At 39.2% G+C, this 26658-nt stretch overlaps 1 protein-coding gene across 1 annotated transcript in view; it reads right to left on the bottom strand.

Annotated features, from left to right (window-relative positions):
• Window positions 1–26658, bottom strand: part of LOC124556251 (aspartate--tRNA ligase, cytoplasmic) — a 101055-nt gene that overhangs the window by 52254 nt on the left and 22143 nt on the right. Inside the window, exons 2-4 of the mRNA XM_047130239.1 lie at window positions 23497–23584; window positions 18611–18788; window positions 13187–13289 (exon numbers count right to left, since the gene is read on the bottom strand). Coding sequence (XP_046986195.1) covers window positions 13187–13289; window positions 18611–18788; window positions 23497–23584 — 369 coding nt within the window. The remainder of the gene's footprint in view (window positions 1–13186; window positions 13290–18610; window positions 18789–23496; window positions 23585–26658) is intronic.

The raw sequence follows: 26658 nt of genomic DNA, 5'->3' as shown, positions 1-26658 counted from the left end.
GCCGCCCTAAGCCAGAGAGGATTTCCTCCGATCCATAGCAACACACATCATTGGTGCCGACATGAGCGACCACCTGCAGATGGGTGCACCCTGTACCCTTCATGGCATCCGGAAGGACCCTTTCCACATCTCGAATGACTCCCCCCGGTATGCACACAGAGTGCACATTGGCTTTTTTCCCCTCTCTTGCTGCCATATCCCTAAGGGGCCCCATTACGCGCCTGATGTTGGAGCTCCCAACTACCAGTAAGCCCACCCTCTGCGACCGCCCGGATCTTTCAGACTGAGGGGCAACCTCTGGAACAGAACATGCAGCCATGTCTGGCCGAAGATCAGTATCAGCCTGAGACAGAGCCTGAAACCGGTTCGTCAGACAAACGGGAGAGGCTTTCCGTTCAGCCCAAGACAAACCAAGCTGCGCTTGTTCAATAGCAACATAAAGTCAGTCCTCCTGTATAGTTGCGAAACATGGAAGGTAACAAACATGATTGTAAATGAGCTGCAAGTCTTCATAAACCGGTGTCTTCGGCAAATTACAAATGTGAGGTGGCCAGATGTTACATCAAGCGACAAATTGTGGGAGATGACAAACCAGCGACCAATCTGTGAACAAATAAAGGAAAGAAAACAGAGGTGGATTGGTCACACAATACACAAACAACAAGGAGCTGTTGAAGAGGCAGCAGTGGATTGGAACCCACAAGGAACACGTACACATGGCCCCCCGAAAAAGACATGGAAAAGAACGGTGGAAGAAGAAGCTCTGAAAGCTGGTAAAACATGGAGTGAAGTGAAATGTTTGGCTGCCCACAGAACCAGATGGAAGGTCTTTACTGCTGCCCTATGATCCAACAGGAAATAAGTCTGTCAATATGCTGGTTCCAACTGCCAATAAGTTCTTTTCTTTTAATCTACAGCCAAGCAATTCAGCTTTTTCTTTTGTTAAGCCCAGATCCCTAACCAAATCCTTAAGCTCTGTATGAGTAAACATTTTGGGCGGTAGACTTTCTGTATTACAATGGAATTCATCATCATCTGGTTCATCTAAATCAGATTGTACATCAGAAAATACTTCTGTTGGAATAGAATTTAAATCATCAGGTGGTTCAGGAACGAGCAAATCTACACCATGCCCTACTGGTCGACGGCGGGCGGAAGGTTAGGGTAGCTTATTATCTTCTTGTTTTTCGAATTATGACCAGTAATATCAACACTGCAAAAGTAGCAATCATTGGAATGATTTCTTGGCTTCCTCCACATCATACAAACAGCAAATCTAAAGGCTTTTTTCTTCTTTTTGGACCATTTTCTCAGATCTTCAACACACACATAACATACCTTATGTGGCGCCCAAGATTTATCTTGATCACCAAGTTTAGATACAAAATATGATAGATAAACCTTTCTCACAAAGTCTGTAATGTTTCTTTGGTGTTTTTTACTCACAAATACAACAAAAACTGTCAGCAGAGCTTTTACAACCACGATTGGAAGTTGTACTGAGCACATGTACAGGAGATAGGAAAGTGGGGTTAGGTTAACAGTAAACAAAACACCATTTGTTAACACAAAAATAGAGTCGACCTTTTTTTGCCTGGTTGGCTGGTTGTTTGGGGAAGGAGACCAGACAGCAAGGTCATCGGTCTCATCAGATTAAGCAAGGACGGGGAAGGAAGTCGGCCGTGCCCTTTCACAGGAACCATCCCGGCATTTGCTTGGAGCGATTTCGGGAAATCATGGAAAACCTAAATCAGGATGGCCGGACACAGGATTGAACCGTCATCCTCCCGACTTTTTTTGCCAGCAAATGTTTTTCAGCAGTGCTACCAACGTCATCTACATTCATTACACCTCCCTTTTAATTTATTTTAACTACATAAAAGTTGTTAAATTCTTTTAAAAAAATTGCATAATTTAATAAATTTAACAGTAAAATGTGAAGAAATGGTGGGTGATACAGTTTTTTAAATATCATATTTGGATTTACCACCCTAAAAAACATAAGAATAAGGTATTTTCAGCAAAACAGTTTTTCATCATTGGCCTGTGTTATCAATAACACTAAAAACAGACAAGTTAACTTTGGTGCACAGAAGTTTTTAATAATTTCATCGAAAATCCTTCTCTAATACACAGTCTGAGACAAAACATTAAAATTGATGAACAGCTCTTTCCCAATTAGGTCAGATGCAGATTTACACCATACATGACTAGTAAGGCAGATAAATGTGACATTAAATTATCATCAGCATGGATGCCGATACCAAACAACTATTCATTGGATTTCCAAACAAGCAGAAAACTTGTTTTTATGAAGCTTATAGCACCACTCCATACAAACGGAAGGAATGGTACAATGCATTTTCTCCTCACGTTTGCACCTTATCAAAGTATTTAAGAGTACGGAAATAGGTCCAGTGGGTACAGTGAACCACTCAAGAAGAGAGATACCAACATCAGTAAGAATGACGAAGTATCACTATTTGAAATTGCCATGATGAAATGTGATGAAAACCTCATCCACTTACCGAAGCAAGAAAATTAAAATTTTTCTCAGAATGATTCCTTCAAGTGTAGGAAATAAGAATGAGTTGAAACATCTTCCATAAAATTCATTATAAAAAGAAATATTGAGTGTATGTACTGGACCAGATGCCTAGAAAATGAATAAAAGTTGCTTCACAGTGATATCTGTACAAGATTTTTACAATTTATTGCACTTCACTGGAATAAATACATGGATTCTTCACAGAGTAGTTACAAGAAAAGATATCAGGCAAACTAGCATCTTTACCATCTCAGTGACACACTATGAACGTGAAATACGCTGAGGTGACAAAAGTCGTGGGATACCTACCAATGTTGTTGTCAGATCTCCTTTTGTTCAGGATAGTGCAGCAAATCAATGTGGCATGGACTCAACAAGTTGCTAGAAGTCCCCTGCAGATATATTGAGACATGCGGTCTCTATAGTTGCCGGTAACAGTGGAAGTCTTGCCGGTGCAGGATTCTGTGCACGAACTTATCTCTCAATTATGTCCCATAAACGTTTGATGGCATTCATGTCGGGCAATCTGGGTGGCCAAATCATTCACTTAAATTGTCCAGAATGTTCTCCAAAGCAATCGTGAACAATTGTAGCCCAGTGACATGGCACATTGTCAGTCATAAAAATTCCATCATTGTCTGGTGACATTAAGTCCATAAATAGCTGCAAATGGTCTCCGAATAGCCGAACTTAGCCACTTCCAGTCAATGATCAGTCCAGCTGGGCCAGAGGACCCAGTCTATTCCGTGTAAATACAGCCCACATCATAATGGAACCACCACCAGCTTGCACAGAGCCTTGTTGACAACTTGGGTCCACGGCTTTGTGAAGTCTGCAACAGTCTCAAACCCCATAATCAGCTCTTACCAACTGAAAGCGAGACTCATCTGATCAGGCCACGGTTTCCCAGTCATCTAGGTTGCAACTGATATGGCCACAAGCACAGGAGATGCACTTCAGGCAATGTCGTGCTGTTAGCATAGGCACTCGCATCACGTGTTTACTACCATAGCCCATTAACATCAAATTTCACAGCACTGTCGTGACAGATACATTCATAGAACATCCACATCAATTACCGCGGTTGCTTCTCTGTTAGCACTAACAACTCTAGATAAACATCACTTGTCTCAGCCATTAAGTGAAAGCCATTACTCACTGTAGTGTCCGTTGTGAGAGGTATTGGCTGAAATTTGGTATTCTTGGCACACTCTTAATCCTATGAGTCCTGGAGTTCCCTAACAATTTCTGAAATGGAATTTCCAGTGCATCTAGCTTCAGCTACCATTCTCTGTTCAAAGCCTGTTAATCCCCATGGTGCGGCCATAACAACATCGGACACCTTTTCACATGAATCACCTTCGTACAAATAACAGCTCCACCAATGCACTGCCCTTTTACACTGTGTGTCCATGATACTACTGCCACCTGTGTTTGTGCATATTGCTCTCACATGACTTTTGTCACCTCAGTGTGTATACACAAAAAGGTATTACCTGTAAACAGCACTGGGTCAAATATTACCTGTATCAGTAGTGGGTCAAATAATGAAGATGAAACAACAAGTAAGAACCATAGATGGTAGTGCAGAGAACATGGCAACATATGTCACATGTGTAAGAAAACAGTCTGAGCAAAAAGTACAGAAGTAGTCTCAAAGCAATGCAGTGTATTCAAGATTCTGGGTAACAAAGAGAGGTACTTTATATTGTCTTCCTATCCCTACATGAACTTGTTACAAATAAAAATTTAAGTTGCACATGTTGCTGGCTGCGTTCATATTTTTGGTGATAAATAAGAATTTTTGCAGCCAATATCGCGTATTGAAATATTTTTATTTTCTCAATGATCAGTTTCAACAGAGGCTAGCTACCATTTTCGTATCTACAATACACCAGGAGAAAAACATTACTATGACATCTGCAACCAATATACAAGTGGAAAAATATAATTAACAGCTCACAATATTTGTGCATATCTTCTGAAAATAATATTACTGTGTATGAATCACTAAACTGTAAAAAGAGCACACTCCATTCATAAAACAAACATTCCACATTGGCTTGTCAAATATATATAAAACAGAGTAAATAAAAAGTCAATAACACAAACTGTGTGCCTCACAGTGGAAGTGAGTTCATCTGTGGAGCTATTATAAACATTTTAGATTGTATGCAAATATGCAAACATTTGAAGCACCAAAGTCAATATGTTTGGAAGGAAGGAAGGAAGGAAGGAAGGAAGGAAGGAAGGAAGACATCCCAACGACATCAAGGTCATTAGAGATGTAGCGCAATATCAGATTGTGTTGTGTTGTGCCCTTTCAAAGGAACCATCCTGGCATTTGCCTGCAGCAGTTTAGGGAAATCACGGAAAACCTAAATCTGGATTGAGCCGTTGTCGTTAAAAATGCGACTTCAGTGAGCTAACCACTGCGCCACCTCACTCAGTCGTCAAAATATTCTCAATGACCAATTAGAATCAGCAGACAACAACTTCAACATTTTCTATGACATATTATGAGGTTGTCATCCCCTCTTCCCATTCTCCATCCCCCCAGTCCCCTCCCACTATCCATTATGACCCTCCCACCCCTGTGCTTCTCTCTTTAAGCAATTTTCTTACAAGAATTAACAGTCCTTGTTCTTCCCTCTTCCCCCTGCCTGCCTCCTTTGCTGCAGCTCCCTATACATAGTCAATACATAGTTTCTTCTAACATGAACTGTTATATATGGCCACTATGTCTCCCTTTTGCTTTTCATATAGATGACTTACGCTACATTTTCATCTCGTAAATTAATACAGCTAAATCATTTGTCAATATGTCTCGATATGCATACAATCTTTTTCATGACTAGCACCCATATGATACACTCATTTAGTATACAATTAACTTATTTTTTGGTAGGTCATCCCAAGAAGTTACATTAAATTGTATCTGTCTTAGTCACACTGGTCCTGTTTTTATATAAAGAAAACTTATAGATGTTAATAACCACATAGCTAACCCACCTGTGCTACTGATATACAGTACAGTCTGACTTAACATATAAAAAAAGGAAAGGAAGTTCTTAAGATGTTTTTATTTAGAAAAAATTTTTAATACAGTACATGGCAACTCATGCTCACACTACAGTATTGATAGTACTCTGGTGGCAAAAACTATGGCTTGTGCAGTACCTTACCCAAATAGGCCAGCAAACAGCCCCCCCCCCCTTTTGTAATACTACATAAGAAGGTAAGAAGGCCATCCACAGACTGTATCATTACTGTTATGCCATTTTATTTATATTCCTGGAAAAAATACTGTTAGTTTTCTATAATGCACTGTTAGTAAAATGACTCCTGAATGGCTTTGTATTCTGTCAAAATGTCTTGTAAGTTAGAGCACAATACTCTTCTCATGTATTTTAGCACCATTACAGACAACTTTGTATTCTGTCGAAGTATCTTATGACGTAGAACATGCTGTTCCAGTGGGCACACTCACTGGAGGGCAGCTGGGCACATACAGGCACAGCCGTGCCCACCAGGCAGGGTGCACAGACTGTGCACATGCATGCAGTGAAGCAGTCTGCTGTATGCTTAAAGGTATGGGAAAATAGTTCATGGGTGTATAGTCAACACTGTATATTATAAATCCACAGGCAGGACACATGTAACAAAAGAATTCAGTTTAAGTGGAAAATAGTAATACTTTATAATAGTCCACGGGTGTACTACCAGTTCACAGTGTCCAAAAGGCACAATATTTCAGCGATCAGACATGTCACCATCGTCAGGTGCACTGACAAATTGAGCTCCTGAAGGCACATGGCCAGCTAATAATCCCTTGCCCCGCAAGATGCTCCATCCACAGTCCACACTCGTGGCCGTGTCTGCAGTTGCGGGAATACTAGCATCAGCATCTGTGATGGCATTGATGTAAGTTCTCTGTCTGCCCCGGTCACCAGATAGTTTTGTTTGCTAAGGTCCTTCTTAATTAAACTCAGTGCTGGTTCTCAAGCCCTGTGAAGATTATAGCCACAATCTTGGTTGATGAGATCATCCCAGCGATGAATTTCTTTGGCCTCTCTAATGACACTGCCCCAGTATTTGGAAGTATGTGCCAAGATCCTGGTATGTTCATACTACATCACATGATTCTCAGGACAGTGTTCTGCAACCGCTGACTTGTTGGGATACGTCAGTTGAATGTGCCTCTGGTGTTCTCAGCAACGATCTTCAACAGTGCGCACTGTCTGTCCAATATATGTCTTCCTACATTGACATGGAATCTGGTATACAACAGCCTTTCACAAACTGTGATCATCTTCGACATTTCCGAATAATGCTCGTGTTTTATTGGGTGGGCAAAAGACAGTTTTTACTTGGTGCTCCTTCAATATGTGCCAGTGTACAGTATAAAGGCAGTGGCTGCCTCTTTCTCCGTGGCTGCTTCTGTCTCCACAGGTAGTATAGCTGTGGTGAGGTGGAGAGCACACCTAATCGTCCATTTTGAGCACACATATTTTCGGAATACAGTTCTGAGGTGTTCCAGCTCCTGGGGCAGACACACTGCATCTGAAATGGTACACAGCCTGTGTACTAGTGTTTTTAGTATCCCATTCCTCTGCCAAGGGTGGTGGCAGCATTTACATTCAAATACAGGTCAATGTGTATTTTCTTCTGATGCACACCATGGCCTACAGTGCCATCAGTTCTTATTTTGACCATGACGTATAGGAATGGTAATCTTCCTTCTGGTTCAATCTCCATACTGAATTTGATGTTAGAATGTATGGAGTCAAACATGTAAGGAAAAAGAGTTTGTCCCTTCGATAGGGCCAGATGACGAAAATGTCATCCACATACCGGAAAAAGCACGTGGATTTCCATTTGGTTGACACTAGAGCTTCCTCATCAAAGTACTTCATATACAATTTCATGACCACAGGTGAGAGTGGGCTGCCCAATGTGAGTTCTTCCATTTGTTCGTAGTATCCTCCATTAAACAGAAAATATGTGGAAGTCAGGACACACCTGAAAAGATCAGTGGCCTTGGTATCAAATTTCTCATCAATAAACTCTAGTGACTGCCATAGAGGTACCCTGGTGGATAACAAAATGACACAAAAACTCACCAGGATATCTAAGCCTTTCTCCCTGAAGTTGTCAAGCTGTTTTACAAAATCTACAGAATTGCGAATATGATCAGAGTATTTACCCAGATACGGGCTTAGTATTTCTGTCACATATTTTGCCAGTAAAGAGGGAGGTGCCCTAATGCTGTTGACAATGGGGCGCAATGGAGTATAAGTCCTTGAGGTAACAGTTTCTCGGTGACACCCTCTGGTGGATCCGCAACCTTGAGAAGATCCCTTGTCTTGTTCTCCCCCTTTTTTGTGGGGTCAGCATTGATCTTCCTGTAAGAGTTGTCACCTAGCAGGATCTGCATGTTCTCAATGTAGTCCTTGAAGGAAAGGATAACAATAGCACTGCCTTTGTCAGCAGGTATGACGACAATCTCAGGGCACTCACACAGGTCCCAAATCGCTGCCCTCTCTCTTCTGGTAATGTTTTCAGATGCAGAGTGACTGCCCCATGAGCCGGAACACCTCAGAACTGTAGTAAAAAAAAAAAGTCTCCAAGAATGGTAGATTAGGCATCCTCTCCAGCCCACCACAACAGTACAGCCTGTGGAGATGGAAGAAGCAACGGAGGAAGAGGCAGCCACTGCCTTTATACAACACATGTGCGCACTATCAGGAAAAATCAGATGCGTACTGAAGAAGCAATGAGTAGACACTGTCTTTTTCCTGCGCAATAAAACACTAGCATTATTGGGAATTGTCAAAGATGATCTTGGTTTGAGGAAGGGTGGTATATACTAGATTCCATGTCAATGTGGGATGATGTATATTGGACACACAAAGTGCACAGTTGAAGATTGTTGTGGAGAACACCATAGGCACACTCAACTGATGCAACCCAACAAGTCAGCAGTCATAGAGCACTGTTCGCCCGAGAACATGTGATGAAGTATGAACGTACCAGTATCTTGGCACAGACTTTCAAATACTGAGACAGCATCATTAGAGAGGCCACAGAAAATCATACCAGGGATGATCTCATCAACTGAGATTGTGGTTATAATCTTAGCAAGGCTTGGAAACCAGCACCGAGTTTAATTAAGAAGACTCTCAACAAACAAACCCATCTGTGGGCCAGGATGGACAGAGAACTTACATTAACGTCATTACAGATGCCAACCCTAGCGTCTCTGCGACAGCCCATGTGTGGCCACGGACGGAGAGGCTCGCAGGGTTATTAGTAGGCCATGCTCCCTGTCAGCACACCTGATAATGGTGACCTGTCTGATCACCAAAATATTGTGCTTGTTGGACACTGCGAACTGGCAGTACACACATGGACTGTTCAGTCAACAAATACACTACAAGAAACTCAAGAATCACAAGGCGTTTCTTTTTATTACAAGATATGAAATATTTGGAGTGAGACCCATTATTGCTGCAAGACGCAGAATATTCTTCAGTGTTGGGTCGTGGAGCTGAAATCTTTCTGTAATTTTTACCCTCTTCATAACAAAAACAGTTGTTCACAACAACATATAGAGGAGCATTTCTGTATAGCTTTGGACACTTTTCTGCATGAAGATGATGGGACCACCTTAACAAATTGGTTGTGTTGTAATATCTGTCCTTGAGCAGATGGTGCGCAAAACGATTCGAATTCATTTTCTTGGTTACGTAGGTCTTTAAAGCTGGTCTAGAAAGACTGACAGGGTTGCAAAATATTTTGCTGATAACCCACAAAACATGAGTAAGGAGGTAATTACAGTAATGAAAGGCTTTCGAAAAATGTTGAATTTTGTGCAGTGAGCTGCCTTTCAGACAGATAGTTTGTCCATGAATGCATTTATTTTGTCATACATGCGAGCAATAAAAATATCCTTTACTTGAAGTGACAAATTTAAGGATACTGTGATATCAGTGAGAAAGGCAAAGTCTGTCATCACTGAGCGATGGCTGCGTTTCCCCTTTCATTTCCACAAGTGGGGTGATTTCCTTCTGAATAGCAAAAAATATGTTGAGAACTTTTCTTCTCTATATGCTGCTTCAAGGTCTTACAAAAATCCCTTGAACTGGTGGCAATTGACACCATGATGTCTTACAAAATTCACACATTGTATCATGACCTTCATGATGTCGCCATATCGCACACTTTCAATGCAAAGGGCCTCCTGATGGATAAAACAGTGTACACTTGATAAGTCCTTCTCAGCTTCGGTCTTGATTTTTTTCTTTCACACGAGAGACAAATTCTTGCTGACTCCCAACCATCAGTGGAGCTCCATCCGTCACTGCAGAATAGAGCCTGTCCCATGGCAGACACAAGATTTCATTGGATTCACATACCACCTCAAACATATGGTTGTGTAATCCACAGGTATAACATCTAATAGTACCTTGAAAACCTGTAATTTGGAGTCAACAGCCCATACAAATATTGCATGCTGTGCATAGTTAGTCAGTTACATTGGTAGTTTCATAAAGTGCTAATGAATAAGCAATGGAAGTCTGACGTTTCTCTTCAGTTGGTTTTCCAGAGCCACATACGTCTCGGATCCAACAAGAAACTGTTTGCTTGGAGAGGCAAACTCTTACAAGTTTTCTTATCCCTCCTGGCTCTGGCCCTCTGCTATGGCCAGCAAATAGGATTTGAACAGGGGCCCCACTGAAAATTACACAACACTTCTTGCAATATTGTGTGCAACTTTGGAGCTTGCTCATAAAGCTGCATCAGTTGAATGGTCCTCCTTGTCAGCTAACTTAAATTAACTGCATAAAATATGTATAAAAACTGAAACTGACACACATGAAGAACACTTTTTTCTACAGTGAGCCAGTGTTGGAACAATGTGATGTAGAACATAAGACTCTTCTCACGTAATTGAGCACCATAGAACCCAATGGTGGATAAATTATTATAGATGCATTGCTCTTTTTGGGTGATTTTTGTAGTTTATCCATTAGGTACTTAATGATGTACTCCAATAGGTTAGCATGTTTCTTTACTTTTTAGTAGTGCTCCTTACTGTTGCACATTAGCAGGCAGTCCACCGATATAACCAGGTTATCATTACTGGATTCATCATTAATCCAATGGGGCACACCCCTATACCTAACTTTCTTAATAAGTACGTCTCTATGGTGGTTCCTCTGATAATCCAAAGCTGCTGCCCTACACCTGATAGTCTTAATTGTGTTTTAAGAATAGCTGTGAAAGTGATGTATAAATGTACTGCATACTTTACATACTACTTGCTAAGTATGTCATATTCTCTAATACATCTGTATGTTGGTGCCTCTGATAATTCAAAGCGACTGCCCTACACTCGGTCACCTTAAATAGTTGTGGTTGTATAATGCCTATGAAACTGTTGAATTAAAATGTCCAACCTGCCTTATACACTACTTGTTAAGTATGTTCATGTTACATTTGATTGGCCACAGGACACAAAAACAGGTCTCTCACATCTATGGTATCCTATCCATGGGTGCTTCATACCACCAGCTCACAGTTTTGGGGCATATTATGTTTTTGTTTTATTTTTTGTTCATTTTTATTTTCTCTGTCAATATTATTTTCCAAGAATATTTGAGAGTTGGAGCTGTAATCCTAAGGTAGTTTGGCCTGAAAGTATCTCCTGAGTCAACTGACACTGACTTACACTTCAAATGTCTGTGTGCCACATCTCTGGTATAGTTTGTGGATGATCCTGTAAGTGTAGGAACTAGGTCTCTATGTGTTGGTACCTTCAACAAGAAAAATTTATATACATGGATAAATGAGCTATAAATGTAGTAGTGTACAATATAACTGTATTGTTGATACAGGTGAACTGACAGTCTGTGCCATATTGTGGGATATTATCTAAATGCTTATGGTTTTTTTCCCTTAGACCACTAGATAATTTTCCATTACCACTCAAGCACCTGTTGACCAAGAGCGTAACCATCCATTAACACTAAAGCTGCATGCCTGCTGAGTCTTTCCTGATGGGCCGTAGTTATAACAGCTCCACAAACAAACTCGTTTCCACTTTGGGGTGCACTGTGGGTCTTATGGACTCTTTATTTACTCGTTTTAAGTATTTGACAAGCCAATGTGGCGTCTCTGTTTTATAAATGGAGTGTGCTCTCATTATGGTTGCGTGATTCATGCACAGTAATATTACCAGAAGGTATGTACAAATATAGTGATGTGGTTATTATGTTCTTCCACTTGTGTCTTGGTTGTACAATTATTCAGATGTCACAGTACTGTTTTTCTCCTGGTATACTGTAAATCCAAAGATGGGAGCAAGACTGTGTGAAAACCAGTCACTGAGGAAATATAAATACTTTAACACGTGATCTCTGCTGCAAAAATTCTTATTTATCAAAAAATAAAAATGATTATTACAGATGAAAATAACCTGCAACTTCAGTCTGAAAGTTCTTTTCACAATTTTTTTTCCCTATTAACAATGTGTTAAAATACAAAGATAATCCACCTCAAGCACTGTAATGAATTTGACCACCGCCACAGTTTTAGGTATACAAAAGGTCTAGTATTTAAAATAAATCATGTCAGAGCGAGTAAACAAACAGTTTATTAATGTTCTTATGCTCCACTGGATGGTTAAGAGAGATCTGCTTCCGTGCAGCTAAATGGGGAACAATATGGTGAAACACATTAAATTTAGACATTCCCACCATATACTACTGACGAAAATTTTTAAGGTTTCCAGCTGGGTTATAGTGTTAAGATGTTAAAACAATTCGACGAGTGTCATACTCATCATCTGTTGGCACCAGAAAATGATTAGTATGACACCCATCAAAATGTCATGGTATCTTAACCCTGCTAGCCACCTAGTCACCCAGAGAGCTTTTTATCAATATGCTGAAATGTTTTGAGCAGTGGAAGGAACAAATGTAGGTATCTGTAAATTCAAAAGATGTCAAAAACTAATTAAACATATGTAGTAGGTACACAAACTTGCAGCATCAGTCTCATTTTTGTATCAATTCCATCCATAACATTAACTGCCACAAGGCAGTAAGATATCTGCTGTTAACTGCTCATGCACTGCCACTGAGTTGATGGATTTTGATGAAACTAGTAACAGTGCAAATACAAGCTTCAAAGTATAAAAATCACACTTAAGCCCAATGTCAAATTCTTCTTTAGTAATAAGAGCAGTTTTTTTTCCGAGATAGCAGATCGATTTTGGAGCTGCTTGACCAACTTCTATACATCTTGGACTCGATTAATTTCAGGTTTTGGGAGACTAAAGAGGAATCTAGAATCGACTGATATGTGACTATGACATTGAAGTAGTGGCACACTTAGAAGGCAAAAATACTTATAAACATGATATCAAAAATAAGGCATTCGTATGGTATAGGTGCTTGGCATGATTTTTAGGTTGCCACTTTCACATATTTAATTAACAACCTTCTCGGCAATCACAAAATAATTGATAACTAAATATTAGCATGCTCCACAATGTAAAATGATTTTATACGACAACAAAAGGAAAAGAGTGTCAATAATTATGAAACAGAAAACTAAAGATGAATGACTTACTTTGAAGCAAATTTCACCATTTGTTTACTAATTTTTTCTCCCACGGCAAACAGGCATTGCACAGTGTACTCCTGCTGTCTAACAACAATAAAGCACTGTTTTCCTGTAACAGAATCATAACAACACCTTCCATAACACTAAAAGCAATATTAAAGAATTTTTACTATATACACCACAAAGGCACTAGTGAATACAGTGGCCTGAATGCTCAAATACAGTCGCGTAAAATTAACTTTACCCAGTACAAGATACTGTTCTAGAAATAATGATATCTGACACCACAAACGAAAAACTATTGCGCCTGTGCCTATACTACACAATCCCCCCCCCGCACTGCATGGCTGTTCACATCCATCACCTTAATTTCTTACCAGGTCAAGAAGTCAAATGAAACCCCAAAGCTCTTCTTTTTTTAGTCTTTCTGCATTATCAGTAACCCCTTGGACACATACAAAGTTACACTACAACTGGCAGAGATGATTTCATGGGGGGTTGTTCACAAAATTTAAAGATGCTGGAGTGAGAAAGTTGTGACAATGAAAGGCTGTCTTCTACAACTGATGCACTAATCCTTGTCAATTACACCTAAGACACCCACTCCAGTCTTCAATGTGAACCATCTTTTGGTTTAGCATCAACTGAACACTCACATTCACCTGCATACTGGTGATTCACTCATTGCCTTATCTCTGTAAACCTCTTAAGTTCAAATGTGACTGAATACGCAAGACATGACAGCCTCAAAAAATTAAACAGTACAAGATTTTACGTATGCAAATTATTGTGATTCTGTTCATCTTAACCCATTAGTGCTAAATACAGGGTACAAATAATGGACAAGGAAAAAAAAATTCCCAGATTTGACGGTTAAAAATACACTTTCTTCCAGGTGAAAATACACTTTTTCCACGTTAAGTGACAGTATTCTCTTACTCAGCACTGTAAAACTCATCAGTCGTTTGAATGGTTATGGTTTTATATACTGACATAGAATTTTCCAGCACTCCAGAAAGCGAAACAGTGGGGGGGGGGGAGGGGGGGGGGGCGACGACAATACGTTTTGAATGAAACTTTGATGTGCAGCAACATGTACACTGCATATTTTCATATTACAGATGTTACTTTCCAAAGCATTGAAATGGAGATTGCGCTGCGCTTTTGTAGATCAGTCATAGCTCATGTCACGTGATCTCACCAGCTGATAACAGCATAGGAAACGTGATGCAGTCAGTCAATTTCATGAACCATACTAAAATGCATAATACGGCTTAAAGTGCACATTCGTATGTCCAGGTTTGGGTGTAAATTTTCTTGGAGTGCCAGTACTGTATTATCTCATGTTTGGTTCTTTATTATGGCATAATGCCATACGTGCACTTGAAATGCAGCAAACAGTTGAAACTAGCCAAATAGTGTAAATTAAACACTTCATTTCAAAGAAATTGACTGCCTCAGTGGAAAAGATTAATAAAAGCCAAATCTCTTTAGCAAACCAACAAAAATAACTTCATCATTCTGCAAGGCAATCAATGCTTGACTGTCAGAAAGATGGAAATAAAATCTGAAACTAATAACATATTTTAGCCTTCTGTAATTATGCAAATGTATTTTAATTCATTTGCTAGCACCTGACCACAAAAATCGGTTTTGTTTTCATGTAACATGAGAGCAATAAACAAAGAGGAAACAACAAAATCACTGAACGTAAACTCAGGTCACGTGGAGACGACCCACCTTCCCACCACAACTCAAACTGCTCTGTGCATCAGCCCCGGATCTACGATATTTCCGAACCAGGGCAATACTAGATAGTGGCACCCAGCCAAACTAGAAGCAACTGCACATGTGCAAGAGCCCGCCCACAACTGCTCAAATGAATCTAATTTAAACAGTTGTCATGTCACGCTCATCTGAGGCAATTTTTTGTTATGAAGTATTGCATAGATTTTATGAAGCCTTTGACACACTTTGCTGTTGGCAGACGCTTGTATGAGCACTGTGTTTTGTTGTTGTATATGGCACATTTTCTTTGCAACTTAAGTTTCATTTCCATTCTCTTTTTATCTCTCGTTCATGTTTTGTTACTGCAGTGTTATTCTGCAGTAGCGGGATACAGTGATATCCTTTGGTAGAGTATTGGTCCTTACCAGCCAAAATGACAAAAATTCAACTGAAAACCAAAACAATGAAAAATTCCTGGAATTTTAAAAATTCCTGCTGGATTTTTCCCAGTTTTCTCCCAGATGAAAAAATTCCCAGGTTTGTCCCGGATTTCCTGGTTGTCCCGGGTCGTATACACTCTGTAAATAGCATATAATTATGCAATCACAACTCAGCTCTTATGCTATCTACCACCATCATCTTTACCAGATTAATGTAAAAGTTTTAGAACTTCTCTGCTGTAAACTCTGAAGGAAGGTTCAAAGATCAGTGCCATATGCTACTTTTAGATTGTTGATGAGATGTATTGACTCTCATAACTTACAAGCACCTCTGTTTATTATGGAAATGTCATATGCAAAAGAAAAATTTGATATTCTTTTCTAGAACATCTGGATTTAGAACCAGCATATAGTGAGAACCACATAGTCACTCCAATGCAAACTCGTCTGCAACACGGTCTGGGACAGAAAACAGGCCTTTCTGGCACTTACTTTATCATTCTTGAAAATAGTTTTCAGACACTGTAACTCATGTTAGATTTTCCTGGTTAGAAAAACTGGAGGCTCCATGCATGAGCTTGCCCTGTCCATTGTTTTTACATGTTATATGGTAACAACTCAAACCATGTATATAGAGAATGATGTGAGTGGGCTTTCTGCCAACATTATGACCAAGTGATGCAGCACTCTTGCATCCCTCCAGAATCGAGAAACAGTAGTTGTCAGTCTTTTTTTCTTACTTGATATCTAGATGTATAGAGCTAAGATAACAATACTTATTGAATCCCACTTGCCCTGCATCCTTACCTTGAAGGTATTGTCTACAAATGAAAATAAACAGGTTGGTTTCAATGGTAGTGAGTTTCTCCTGAAGTTCTCCGTAAACATACAGTACTGACAACCACAGGTGACAAAGAGCTGCCCCTAGCTACGACATCAGTTTGTTCACTCTCCACTGAATAGAAAATAAGCAAATGTAAGCAAAAGTTTCAAGAGTTTAGCGATAGGTGTCTCAAATTTCCAGGTGACAGCTGCGAGTCTGTCACAGACCCATCTGTGAGAGGCAATAACACTGGAACAGACTGTAATGTCTCTGCCCAAAATAAGCAATATTTGTAAAAATTGTATGAAGTCAGTGGAGTTCGATATATTGTATTCATATTTTCTGACCGATGGACTGAGAACAACCATGAGGTATTTAACCAAGTCACTTTTTATGTTCTCCTCCAGCGTAATGTACAAGGTCCTTGTCAAACACTAGGCGTTCCTTTCATCATCAGTAAACACAATGTACTGTATCAAAACACCAATTGTAATGCATACCACTGAGTGCTCTTATTGCAGGAAGCAGAAAGGTGTAAGTGGACACTCTCAACATTGGTTTATGAGGGATATGTTGTGTGGTAAAAGTAGGACATAGAACCAGATACATGATTCAAGGTTACATCCATAAAACATTTTAAGCTCACAGTATTGCATATAGGTCACTTCACAGACTACACTACTGATCAATGAATGATAATGTCTACAAACATAGCCTTAGCTAAGAAATGTCCTTTGTGTTAATGTAAACCTTCATATCACCTAAAATACAAGGAAAATTTTGAAAATTGAATCATATTTGGTACACTTTTCTTTGATTTTAGGAAAAAGCTATAAGAATAACTCTACTACAGAGGGGGAAAGTGAACAAAGAGAATTAATTATTCATTGTCCCCATATGAAACTGAACAAGATTATTTTGTATCATGACTGATACTTATCAACCCACAAAAGGAATGCCACTACAAACCATTACAGGTAAAAAACATTTTTTTTAATAAATAAGACTACAGGCAGATAAAATTTTCTCAGTTTTCAAGCAACAGCAAGGGAGATAAAATTCTCATGTTTTCAACAATTTTCACAGCCATCATCCTCAAGAGTTAAAACTTATGACAGGTAAAATAACTAAGATGTATGCCACATATAAGCAAGAGAGCAGCATTCAATATGTTCCAAGGGTGGGCATAATTAACACGTGTGCAGAAAGGTAAGTTAAGCAGCCTGCCACAGCATCAGCCCACCGTGGATGCAATGGTGCTAGCAGGTGCAAGGGACCAACACTACATTCAAAACGGGTACACCCATTGACCTGGAACAGTTAAGCATTTTCCTCTGTGTCCAAGGCCACACTATGCCTCATAAGGTGTGTAGCTCTCTTCTCTGTTGAAAGTTATTGGGCCATAAGTGAAACTCACTGCTTTTTCTTAGAGTGAAATCCCATTAAGTAGCCACATGTACCAAGATCTTTGTCTTCTCAAATAGTGTTTTGTGGCTATTCTCTTTGTTCTCTAAGACCAATGTCACCTTTAATGGGGCAGTGAATATTATGAAATGATGAATGGTACACTGATGGCCTCTCCACTTCACCAACCAGTAGAAATTTCTTCATGGATCATTCCGAGGAATATGTTCTCAGCTCCACACAACAACTTCACCCATCTGGTACACTGACAATTCCAGTTTAAAATGATATTGCATTCAACTGTCACAGCAGCAGTTCATGCATAATATGAATGATGTACTTTCAAAAATCAAATGTACAGTCAAGATGGAGAGGGAAAGCAAGCCACCTTTCTAAGCTGTGTTAGTTGAGTGCAAGGCATGTGGCCTACTCAGTCAGTTGGTGCACAGGAAGAAAGAAAATAAGAATAATAACAATAATAATAATAATAATAATAATAACATGAAGAAGAAGAAGAAGAGTTGGAACACAATACAAAGCAACATAATATACAGGGTGGTCAGAAACAATCTGAAAAGTTTGTAAGGGTGCTGCAGGGTAAGTTGTGCTGAGAAATAATTGTTAAGAAAAAAAATCGATACAGTGCACCATTTCTCAGTTAATTAGCATTGAAGTTAGCCAATCAGGTTGTTACAATAATTGAAAATTTGATGGTAGTAAGGATCGTACCCAAGCCAAAGGCTGAGCAGTCTTATGCACTATCATCACTGCTATGAGAACAGCTGACACTAACTGCATCTTGTGGACCACTTGAATTTGCAAGCGCAATATCCTGATTGGCTAAATTCAATGCTAATCAACTCAAAAATGGCACACTGTACCGATTTTTTTCTTAACAGTTATTTCTCAGCACTACCAACCATGCAACACCTTACAAGCTTTTCAGACTGCTTCTGACCACCCTGTTTATTTGAAGGGACTTAATATCACATATTACTGATACTAACACAAAATTTTGGTCAGTTTATTACTTACCTTTAGCTCTACTAGTATGTAAACGACCTCTAACCCAAACACACTGACCAGCAATCTCATCCTTAATATCTTTAACATGGACAAAGTTCCTTTGAGTCTTTTCCGCACTCTGAATCATTGGAGGCTGACCATACTTTCCTGCACAAGAATCAGGCTCCGAAGCATCATCTTGGGCTGCCTGTCACAAAAAGACACAAGATAAAGGATTTTCAGCATTGCATAAATATGTGGGTACAAGAAACTGCAAGAAAATTACCTACAAAAATCTTAGGAAGTATAAAAGTTTCCCTTTGCGTAATCAATTTCTTGCATATACATACACACACACACACACACACACACACACACACACACACACACACAAAAAAAAAAAAAAAAAATTGCAATGGAAAATCCAGAATAGAATGTAACAATATTATGAGAAGGAAAGTTGCTACTGGCCATATAGCGGAGATACTGAGTCGCCGATAGGCACAACATAGAGACAAAGGCCGATGGTTGAAAGCTTTAATTGAGAGAGTCTTTTGTTGTGCCTGTCTGTGACTCAGCATCTCCGCTATATGGTGAGTAGCAACTTCCATTCTCATAATATAGAGACACAATTTGTAGAATTCTAGGGTGCCCAGAAATGGTACATCACAATTACTTCATTATATTTTGGCAGAAAGACTCATTGTCATCTTCAGGTAACTCAGATGAAACCACCTGATCATGGCAAATAGTCCGTTTGCCGAAATATCATAGAGTAATTATGACAAGAACCCACCAGGCACCTGAGAATTTTATAAATTACAAATATGTCAGGAAAACATCAGATCTCATACCAAGAAAAATCAATTTTCAAGACCATAAATGTGATATGTCTAAATGTTCAGTAATGCAATTTAAACCTACAACACTTCCTTTATTTATATATTTCTCATAGTGGGTATTGTGTCAACACAATTTTTGGATTTCAGTCAGAAATTTATCTTCAAAGTAAGCTAAATTTTGAGGAAATGGATTTCTGTTTATGTTCTTTTAGTTTAAGCAACGCATATTCTTACTGAAAAGAGAAGCTGAAAATAGGGCTTATAGGTTTTTGTGCTTGAAGCAAAATTCTCACTTTAAAAAGAAAATTTGGGATCATTTGGAAAAAAAACGCGAGACACTAATAACATTCTGTTTCAACTTTCAATCTTCTGTTACAAAAGGCTGCAACAGAACACGCAAAATATTGAAACGCAACAGATCAATCAAATTACTGTTGTAATACCTATTAACAAAAAGTGTTTAAAAGACTGAAAATAATTTTGTCATTAAGAGTTGTGGCCATGAAGGGAACATCTTATGGTCTTACATTATGAAGAATTTTTGCCCTTATTTTACACATTCTGTTCCTTTACACATTTTGCATCATAACTCTGATAAACGCATAGCACCGAGGGAGGTAGTGCTGTGTTTAGCACATTGGATTCGCATTCAGGACGACGATGGTTCAAACCCGTGTCCAGCCATCCTGGTTTAGATTTTCAGCAATTTCCCTAGATCACTTAGGGAATGTGCCGGGATGGTTCCTTCGGAAGGACACAGCCACTTTCCTTCACCATCTTTCCCTAATCCAAGCTTCTGCTCCATTTCTAATGACCTCATTGTCAACAGGACGTTAGACACAAATTTCTTCCTCCTCCTCCTAAATGCATAGCCACTTGATTTTTAAACAGAAATTTGATAACTGACTGAATTATTAACTTTCAATAAAAACACACAACTTTAATACTACATATAAAATGAAACAAAGTCCACAATTTCAATATAAAAATGGACTAGTATGACTCTGGAAGTGACATAAGAGTTTTCTACAATGTCTTTGCATAACCTATTAATACTAACTTAAAGCTTTCATCTGGTCCAGTCAGGCCATTAACATCTTTATTACAGTGACTCAAAGTCATCTTCTGTCAATTCAACTGCAATGTTTTCCAAGTATCATTCACCTACTTCAGCCGAACATGCTAAATTCTTTGATCTTGATCTTGAGTACTCTGATGGCTAGATAAAAATACCTGCCCACATTAAACACACCGACCACTGAACTAAAGTATCTTCATTTTTCCACATGTTGCCACTTTCAAACCAAAGAGTCTCACTCTTACAGGCTTGGTTTCTACATAAATAGCAACTACAGCAAAAAGCAGTAACAACCCAAACATAGTCAGGTGGCGCAGTGGTTAGCACACTGGACTCTCATTTGAGAGGACAACATTTCAAACCTGTGCCCGGCCATCCAGGTTTAGGTTTTCTGTTATTTCCCTTAATCATTTCAGACAAATGTCGGGATGGTTCCTCTGACAGGGAATGGCTGACTTCCTTCCCCATCCTTTCCTAATCCGAGCTTGCGCTCCACCTCTAATGACCTCAATATTGATGGGATTTTAAATACTAATCTCCTCCTCCTCCTCCTCCAAACATAGCCCCACATTAACTTTACTGCACTCAAAGCTCTACTCTGCAAACCTGACACAAAGAAGTATTTCCTTTCCTGCTCGGTATCTCCTACAGACTTAAGTAATTTAACATACATTCACTTAAATTTTTTGCCATGGCCTTTACTGAGAAACATCTTTCACAAAGCTCTTTCTGCACCCATCAAACTGTTATATCACTGCCCACTCAATCTGGATAACATCCTAGAGCACCATATGGAACTAGCATTCAAGAACACCAGAATTATTAATCAAACCCCTACAAACAATCCAGGTTTAAAAACTGCCCCATACACTGACCCACTGCATCTTGCTCCAGACTAATCACACACATTTCACAGTTCATAAGAGGTCAAGTCACCTGTCAAAGCAGCAGCATCACTCACGAGATTTACTGCCCTCCTATTCATCATTATTTATGGGCATAATTACCAGTAGGTTGTCCACATCATTGGAAAGCCACTTTTGAAACCTCCTGCATGTTACATTACCTCCAGTAGATATGATTTCCTTGTTTGTTTGTGGACTGAACCAGAAAAGTTCTTTCTGAGAACAACCCATACCACATTTCAATTAGTATTTTGACCTGGGTCTCTCAGAGCTAAATTTTGCACACAGTGAAATTCCATTTTACATAATGCTAAAGGCAGCATCTGCAAACAACATTCTGTTACTTATTACTATACCAAATGTGCCACTTTAACATCCTGCACACTGCAGCAACAAAATCTCAAAATGTATAATATATGATGATGATGAGTTGGGGTGACGGGGTGTTAGACATCATGGTTATCAGCGACCTGACAAAAAGTCAACATGCAAATCTCATGGGTGGGGACGAAGGTTGTCCCCACACGCAGAGCAGTTTATAATGTATTAAAGCCCACCAGTTTAGGGATGAGGTCTGCCCGTTCACAAAATTTCACCACTCTTGTTTGCAACACTGGTATCTGTGAGAATGGTGGGCAGATCTCCAGCGAGTCCGTGGGCTGCCCTAACATCAGTATACAGGACACACGTAGCCACAATATGCTGAACTGAAAGCGGCACGCCATGAACTTCACAGAATGGTGGATCCTCCTGAAAGAGGGGGAAGCCATGTGTGAAAGGACTATGCCCTATGCACAGTCTGGAAAGCAAAACCTCCTTGAAGTGGTGAGGCTGACATGAAGTCCGTCAAGCCTTTGTGGTCGATTTGAGCGACTGCAAAATGGCTCTGAGCACTATGGGACTTAACTTCTGAAGTCATCAGTCCCCTAGAACTTAGAACTACTTAAACCTAACTAACCTAAGGACATCACACACACCCATGCCCGAGGCAAGATTAGAACCTGCAACCATAGCGGTTGCACAGTTCCAGACTGTAGCGCCTAGAACCACTCAGCCACCCCGGCTGGCTTGAGCAACTGCAGTTTGTTGTCTGTCACCTGCAACCATTCAGACTCTCACTGATGCATGATGCATCTGTCAGAAAATGAGATAATGGCATGCAATGGGATGGGACATTGTTGGACAGCACCATCCCAACATGCTTCCTTGGCAGCTTTATCAGCCACGTCGTTACCATGTACCCCAATGTGGCCATGTACCCAGCAAAAGATCACCTCCTTCCCATGGTGTTGGAGCCGCTCAAGGAGTCGTGGATGAGCTGAATCAGTGGGTCTACCTGATACATTTGGTGAAGTGCCTGCAGAGCACTAAGAGAGTCCGAACACACAAGAAAACTCATATGGTGATGTCTGTGAACCCTCTAGTGCCATCAGAATGCCATATAACTCCTCATCATAATTTGTAAATTGTTCTGGAAGACGCACTTTAAAAACAATGTCAGGGAAAACTGCAGAACAAAGAGAGCATTCCTCTGTTGGAATCCATCTGTATAAATAACAATCAAACTATGGTACATACTTAAAATAGATGAAAACAAAGTTGTAAAAACCAAATCTGAAGTACAACTTTTCGTGTACTGTGTCAAGCTTAATATCACTTTGGGCCTCTGAAGACACCAAGGCGGCAGTGCATTCCATCCCTGGGTGTCTATTTTCATGCCTGAGAGATCCAGATCTTTGAGACATTCTGTAGTACGTATACTAAATGGCTTGGTCACTAGGGGCAGATTTCTGAACAGTTGTTCGAAGGTGGATTGGATCACTGAACTAAATGCCAATGACTGAGGTGATGCTGAGATTTTCAGCGCCTGTCGAACCAAAAGGATACATTGCCGAATCCAGAGTGGTGGTTCACCAGCCTCTGCACACACTCTCTGAACTGGGCATGTATAATATAGTGCAGATAGTATGCTTGCTGTACAACTATACATCCCCCAAAAAAGTTTCAACATTAAAATGGCAGCAAAGAAAGTGTAGTTGTATTAATACACCAACAAACTTTTGCAGACCAAAAAAACTGAAAATACCATACCTTTTGCTGTAATCTCTCTTCTTTCTTTGCTTTCTTTGCTGCCTCTTTAGCTTCTTTCTTTAATGCCTGCTTCGATTTTTCTGGTGATCTGTGAATTACAAATTTCATCAGCTATCAAGAATATCAAAGAGGATTTGAGGCACACACATTCACTATGTTGTAGCAACATGTGCATCTTTATAAAAATGTCAAATGCATGATAAATAACTGTTAGCTTTTTAGATCCAACTAGCAGAAGTGATATGTTACAGATAGATTCATGATAAAAATATATGAGAGTATTTCTAAAACACACACACACACACACACACACACACACACACACACACACACACACACACAGAGAGAGAGAGAGAGAGAGAGAGAGAGAGAGAGAGAGAGAGACTTATTTTCAAAGAGAGTTTAAAGGATCATACAACACAAGATTACGTTTGTAAACAGAGCAGTTGTCCAATTTATGGGAAGGATGAGGTGATTTCTATAAACCACAAAAACCCAAATTACACAGGATCACAGTTTGAACTAACTTGTCCATAACTGTCCAGAATTTTTGAGTAACTTTAACAATGCTTACCATCATGCTATACAAAGGGGGTGGGGCATGTGGCATATGACCCCAGCCAGACAGGAGCCCTTCAATTTGACGCTGGGGCCTTGCATACTAACAATTACATTAAGCAGCTTTTGGTCTTGTGAGGCTGAGTGAATCTTCTTCTAGACCTTTTCCTGACTAAAAGACTGAAATGGTCACTGGGACTCAAACTCAAGGCCAGCAATGGTGAGCATTAGACCACAGAGGAGAAATCTCATTATCTAAAAGCAGTACCACAGGAAGCCAACACTCAGATTCTCAGCACGAGTTGCACAGGAAGCAATGACATACAAAAGCCTCAGGCATGTACAATCTTATGATAGTACTCAGGAGCTAAAATAATGTATTACCATAAAAAAGCTAGAAAGTTTCATGGAAATCAGTGAGGCTAATTACTGTTACCAGGACCAAATATTCGTTAAAAGTAATGGCTGGGTGGCAGAGTGAGGAAACTGATAAGGAAGTAGGTCTTGATGTTAAATTTAACAAATTTTCTGTCAAATTTTTATCATGGCATGAAACAGCTTTCCTACAACTAATTATGAGTGACATTAAAAAGCTCTGTAGGAAATAGTGGTTCTTCAGTTAAGCACAAAGTGTCATTCCAGAAAAGACAAGTTTGTTCAAGGGTTTGCACGTGTACTCTTCTGGACATTTATTCCACCAGTTGGAGACAAACAAAGGAAAGCAGGTTTGAGCTTAATGTCCTGTTAATGATGATTAGTGACTGAGTAAAAGCTCAGACTGGAGAAGTGAATTGGTGATGTCTTTTCCTAAATCAGGATGGCAGGCAGGAATTTGAACTGTACTCACCCAGAAAGTTTGCCCAGCACCTTAGGACTGCACTACCTCACTCATCTTATCAGTTGGAAATACTTATAATGGATTCACAGTACGCTAATTATCTTATGAAAACTGTCAAAGATCAGAATAACATTGATCATTGGTAACAGAGCACCATAATCAAAAATATATACATCATCATCTAGTGAATTTAGCTTTGGATCAGGATGAGTTTTGTGTGTAGTTAAGAAAACAATTTCATTTGATATAAAGATTTTGTATAAAATGTGAGACACACAGTGCAGGTTACAGTCATTTCTTCATGGCATTCTTTCTAAGCTTATTGAACAGAAGTTAGTCAACACTCACAATAATAAAAAATGGGGAAAAAATAAAATAAAATCTAAAGTATGTTTCTTTTTCACCAACGGAAAGAAATGTTATCTGAAGAATATTACAGCCCATGATCAAGTTTGAAGCACTTGTGTACTGGCCAAGCATAAACATGATAGCAGAATACTCAAATCTGATTAGCGTACTAACTGTGTGTCTAAAACAGTGTTTGAAATTTGCTGAATAGTTTGCAACAAAACTGAATGGCATACAGAGACCAAAAAAATAGCAAAGGAAGAATATACAAGACAATTATTGTCACACGTGTAGGTCTTGTGAGAACCAAACATCATATTGTCTCTCAGCCTGTATAATTGTTATAAACGTCATGCAAGAATAACTGTCAGTTGTTTCTCCTGCATAGTATCCATGACTGGGGATTAAGATCAACAGATAACATTAGTACATTCCACTGCCAGAGTGGAGTGTGAATGTAAATGCAGCTCCAGCTAGAGCTACATTACCCAGAGGAGATTCAACAAATTATTGCCAATGATACTATTAGTAGTGGGTGACTACCTCCTCTGCCTGAGAGGAATGGAAAGGAATCTCCTCAATATTTATTTGAAATTATTTTGAGACACATTAATCTGAAAAGCTGACTAAATATTTGAAAGCTAATTTTACAAAATACAAGTCTACCGCGGAAACCAACAAGACATACTGCAATGCTACAGAAGAATGCTAAAGATGAAATGAGTAGATTGAATAACTAATGAGGAGGTACTGAATCAAACTGGGGAAAAAGAAATATACACACAAGTTGATTAAAAGAAGGAAGCAGTTGGTAGCACTAGAGCAATAGATGCAAAATATTGCACACAACTAATTAAATGTATGGTTGTAGTAATAAATTACAAATTATATAAAAATTGAAAGTAAAACAAAATGTATGTCTTATTTTTTATGTCAGCTACTGCAGATTGATTTTAGTGACATGTATAATAAAGAAATGTTTTATTTGCTCCTCATAAATTATTATTAGTGCATAAATTATTAGCTAGAAATACAAGATAAAGGGCTACAAATAAAGAGAGATTCCTGCCAAGAATTACATTTTTATTATAATTTTGTTTTCAGTTCCCTTGCTTTGAGTGGAGTAAACTCACTGGTTATGTCACTGAAGTCAAATTTAGCAGCTGTCACCAAGAGAGTTGAATGATGACACTCTACATCACTTACACTCAACTTTAAATCATTTTTTATCGTCTTTAATTTGCTGTAACTGCATTGATAAGATGTTGCAGTCACTGGAATTGTAATAAAAAACTTCAAAACTATTTCGATGTTTGAATAAGCATCTCATAACCCGTGCTCTGGAAGAAAGAGAAATAAAGAAAAAACAACTTCAACATAGCCTACTGGGAAGCTGTGTCATTAGCCCTTTCTACTGG

This window comes from Schistocerca americana, chromosome X (genome assembly GCF_021461395.2).
Source record: "Schistocerca americana isolate TAMUIC-IGC-003095 chromosome X, iqSchAmer2.1, whole genome shotgun sequence".
Classification (NCBI taxonomy): domain Eukaryota; kingdom Metazoa; phylum Arthropoda; class Insecta; order Orthoptera; family Acrididae; genus Schistocerca; species Schistocerca americana.
This window is presented reverse-complemented; position numbering and strand designations above follow the sequence as displayed.